Below are 4620 nucleotides of genomic sequence, written 5' to 3' on the forward strand. Positions count from 1 at the left end.
AAGTTGTCATTATTAAATATTTAAATAGACCGGCGAGTGGTACCAATTAATCGGCGGAGGTAACTGCTACCCCAATCCAATCATAGCCTACATTAAATTCACGAGCAATACTCTTCACGTGTTACGTACACGTGTCAGGATGTCAGTATTTTGCAGTACAAAGCTGCTGTACCACCGACAGGTGGGAACCAATACGGTAATGTGTGAATTAAAAAATATAAACCCACGCACGTGGTACGATACCGGACCAGCCGGTCACGAGACCGGATATATCGGTAACTCAACCACCTGCAAATGGAGTATGTTGTTTAGAAAAACAAATGAACGGTTTGGATCTTACACAAACAGTACTCCTACATGAATAGATAATTTCTCTCTCTGTCTCTGCCTTTTCTGTAGTTGAAAACCTTTTACTTTGCCTCTCTCTCTCAGTTCATGTGAGGAAGGAGCGTTTGGTGGGTGAAGAAAGTTGGATATAGGCTGTGGATTTGAGGTGGGTTTGCTTTTAAATTTTGTTTTTGTGGGTGATTGAAGGTCTAAAATGGAGAGAGATTTCTTGGGTTTGGGCTCGAAAGAACCATTGGCTGTGGTGAAGGAGGAGGTTAACAATGATGGGTGCACAGAGCCAGGTTTGTTCTTGTCATATAGTTCTTCCTTTTGGGTTAGCTCTCTACCTTTAGCTACTCGTTTATTTGTTCTTTGTTGCAAATCCTGGCTTTTTTTTTTTTTAGTTTCGAGTCTTCAATTTTTGTCATGAACTATGGCTATGGGTGTATATCTTATTTCATTGTAGTTGGTCATTTATGAGCGCATGGCTGGTAAAATTGAATTTTGGACAAAAATTAAATGATTTTCTAGGCTGATGCAATTTTCTAGAAAGAAGTACCTGTTTGTTTTTGATTTAGAAGTCTTCTTTTCTTTAAAAAAAAAATCCTGTTTTAATTGGAGGGCATAAAGTTCAATCTCTTAAGTTTAGAATTATTTGGATGACAACATGCCGGAAGTAAATTGTATATTTAACATATAGCTGGCTGTAAAGTTTCTCAAATATCCAGTTCTGTACTAGTAATTATATGAATCCTTATTAGTTTTGTTGATTTTTCTTGTCGTGCTGTTTATAGCAAGCAATTCGTGGATACCCAGAAGGAATACCATCATACGCTTTTGTTTGACTTTTATGTGCCAATCTTTTTTCTTTGCTCTCTTTTCATGGCTTTGTTCCCATGTCTGTTTTATTATGGAGGAAAGGCATATAGTGTATCTAGCTGAACATCGCTGGTCATTTTCTGAGGATCTATAGGATATGCTTATTGTGCAGGTGTACAATGGCAATTCTCAAACAAGGTCTCTGCCCTTTCTCATTTGATGTCTTTCAAGCTTGTTCAACAAGAGAAGACTCAAAAGATTGCCTCCGATCCCCTCATATCATCTGGATTTATGAATATCTCGACTGCAGATGCTTTTGATACTAGTCAAAACCGGTCTAAGGGTGAAATCCAGGTTTGATAATATTCCATTTCTTATTCAATATATTTATTTGCATTTTAGGGATTTTCCAGCGTTTTGCACAGATGAGATTTTAGACAAGTTTAATTTGTCTTACCTACTGCCAAAAAGAAAAAAGAAAAAAGAAAAAAGAAAAAAGAAAAAAAAAAAACAAGATTTAAGATGTTTTAACCAGTATTTGAATCGAGTCATTCTTAGGGCATTAGAAAGATCATTTTTAGAAACATATATTTTTTTAACCTTGGAGTTTGATGTTTGTGATATAAGTGCTTAAGCATGTCCCAGAATTTGCTTTCAGTTCTAGACAAAAACATCTGAATAATTTTCATAACCTGGTGAAGCACCCCCTTGGTTTTCAGCATGATATTGTTTTCTATAAGTCTTAACTGATATGTTGTTGCCCTTTCCTACATTGGGTTTTTGTTTTTACTATATAGAAGCCCTTCAACCAAGATAGGCAAGGTGGCACTCATTTTTCCCTGACATCTTATCCTGTGCAACATGATGTGCACCGGCCTCATAATGTGAAGATGTTTTCTGTTTCAAACCAAGCAATTTCAGTTTCCGTTGGAAACCCCTTTTTCAAGAATCATTTTGCTACTGGTCAGAATTTGGCTGGTGCCACTGTGAAACAACCATTACTTGGAGGAATTCCTGTTGCGGCTCCACACTCGATTATTCCCACTGTTGCTTCCATTGCTGGGATAACTGAACCATGGTATTCTTTTTTATCCTTAAGAACTTATTTAATGACTACTTTCACTTGCAACTTTATAGTTATTTGGAACAAAATGTCTTATATGGAATATCTTCTGTAGGAACGGCGCCAAGGCTTCTGGGTCTCCTGCTCAATTGACCATCTTTTACGCAGGTGCCGTGCATGTCTATGATGACATAACCCCTGAGAAGGTATCTCTCTCTCTCTCTCTCGCTCTCGCTCTCGGATGTGCACCCTTAGAGCACGAATACTACAAAAACTCTGCATTTTATCAACTTCCTCTTGGTGAGCTTAGTTTTGGGGCTTGTTTTCCAGGCTCAGGCTATTATGTTTTTGGCTGGGACCTCTGCTATAGCTTCTAACACAGCACATCCAAAAGCTCAAGTTCAGGCACCTAGCTCAAAATTGGCAGCTGGTGATAGTGTTCCTGCAAATCAGCCCATTAACACACAACCTTGTTCTGGTCTTTCTAGCCCTTTATCTGTTTCTTCACATACTGGTGCCCAGTCAGGAAGTGGGTCCACGAGCAATGATGAATTGATGGCAGCTAAAACTGCCGGAGTTCCAAGTACTCCTGTTAGCAAAGTGGAGCCTCAGAAAATAGCTAATGTGGTGGGATCTGTCCCCGTTACCCCTATATTTCCATCTGGTAAGAGTTAGTCACTGAAGGGTGGTGTAAATAATACTCTGAAATGAAGAAACCCACAATTATGCAACGTTTTGTTTAAGCATATTTGAAGTATATTGCAGTTAATCATGGACATTGTGCTGTGAACAGTCCTTAACTTATTCCAAAAAATTATTTTATAATCAAAGGACGCTTCATTTTTCAGCATGCATGATTTAGCTCAATCCTGAAACTTTTCAATTTGTGTATATATGATCATTAAGAATATTAATAATAATTAGATTTGTAATTGCAACACCACTTCATAAGAATAACATTCGATTTTCCATGCAGCTGTTCCACAGGCACGGAAAGCATCCTTGGCTCGATTTTTGGAGAAGCGCAAGGAGAGGTTAGTTATTATACAAGCTCTCTCTCTCTCTCTGTGCAAAAGAAGTGTTTTAGCATTTTCTGTTCTACTTTAACCCTTGATAACATTTAGATCGTAATATAATTGAAATGGGAGGTGAACGATGGAGAAAAAGTTTGAACTTAGGATTTTTATTTTGATACCGTGTTAAATCACAATTTATTCTAAAAGTTTGAACTAATAGGAAGATGTAAATTTAATCATTTAGTTAATATTTTAACACTGACACCTCGCTATATAACTGATGTATACAAGCAAATAACTCGTAGTTTAGCGTATAAAATAATATAACGGGCTTGAGAAAGGTGTTACTGATTAGAGGCCTTTGTTGATGCATGCAGGGCAATGAGTGCAGCGCCATACAACCTCAGCAAGAAATCTCCTGAGTGCATTGCCCAAGAATGCAATGGTGCCAATTTCTCTGCAAGTCCTAGTGCGGCCACTGGCTGCTAAAGATGTATGAGACCAAATTAGAAAGGGATTGTTGCAGATTTATGTAGTAAGCTAAAGATGTAAGCAGAATCAATATTATTGTCCTTCCCAAGAACTGTAATCCTGACAGTTAAATTTCGGAAACTTACATAATTCCCTTATATAGTAGTTGTTGCAGATTGTTGCTTCGGACATGAAGACATTTGGCACAATGTGTAACTATTTGAAGTGTACTATTACATTGTGGAACTAATTCTCATCCAAGTTTATATCTACTGTTTGTTCCACTTCATTTTCCTGTCCACTTCTCTGCAATTTGATCAACTTTTTAAGCACTGTCAACTTTTCTAGAACTTATATTCATTTCTTCTTCTCTTTTGAGAGCATTCTCAACAGCTTTCTCGTTATTTTTCTTACATTTAAGAATTTAAATAACGTTTTATTTTTCTATGTCAAAATATACTTTAATAGCTTCATTTAATTATTTCTTATATCATTAAAATATTTGTTTTTTTTTTAAAATTATATTATATTATATATATATATATATATATATGAGAGGAGAGATGAGAGAGAATTGTGAGAGAGGAGAGGAGAGAAAATAAAGAATTATTTTTTATTTTATTTTAATAATTATAGGGATTGCAATAGCAAAATTTAAAATATTGGGTTTTACTGTAATAATATTAATGTTTAGAGTTTATTTAAGGAGTTTGCTGTAGAACTTTTTGGCGATTTTTTTGGACATTTTTTAAACTTACATAATAGACTTTATAGAGAGTTTGCTGAGGATGTGAAAGAAAATGAAAAAAAAAAAAAAAAAAAAAAAAATTCTTGTAGTATATATAATAAGTGGAAAAAAGAAGGCTCAATTTAAAATTGTGTTGAATTTTCTTTAATAGATAAGTGGAAGTGGTATACTATAAT

The 4620-nt window shown here is 35.5% G+C and overlaps 1 protein-coding gene across 2 annotated transcripts; it reads left to right on the forward strand.

The window, feature by feature from the left end:
- Positions 1-325: 325 nt before the first annotated feature.
- Positions 326-3985, forward strand: LOC132178756 (protein TIFY 6B). 2 transcript variants are annotated; one of them, XM_059591288.2, is made up of 7 exons: positions 326-629; positions 1319-1500; positions 1947-2224; positions 2325-2415; positions 2540-2873; positions 3186-3243; positions 3603-3985. In XM_059591288.2, the coding sequence occupies exons 1-7, from the start codon at positions 542-544 to the stop codon at positions 3712-3714; spliced, it is 1143 nt and encodes a 380-aa protein (XP_059447271.2). In that variant the 5' UTR covers positions 326-541; the 3' UTR covers positions 3715-3985. The 2 variants fall into 2 exon arrangements, with proteins under 2 accessions (XP_059447271.2, XP_059447270.2); XM_059591287.2 differs by having other exon boundaries at positions 327-629; positions 1944-2224.
- The last annotated feature ends 635 nt before the right edge of the window (positions 3986-4620 follow it).

This window comes from Corylus avellana, chromosome 4 (genome assembly GCF_965113065.1).
Source record: "Corylus avellana chromosome 4, dhCorAvel1.hap1.2, whole genome shotgun sequence".
Classification (NCBI taxonomy): Eukaryota; Viridiplantae; Streptophyta; class Magnoliopsida; order Fagales; family Betulaceae; genus Corylus; species Corylus avellana.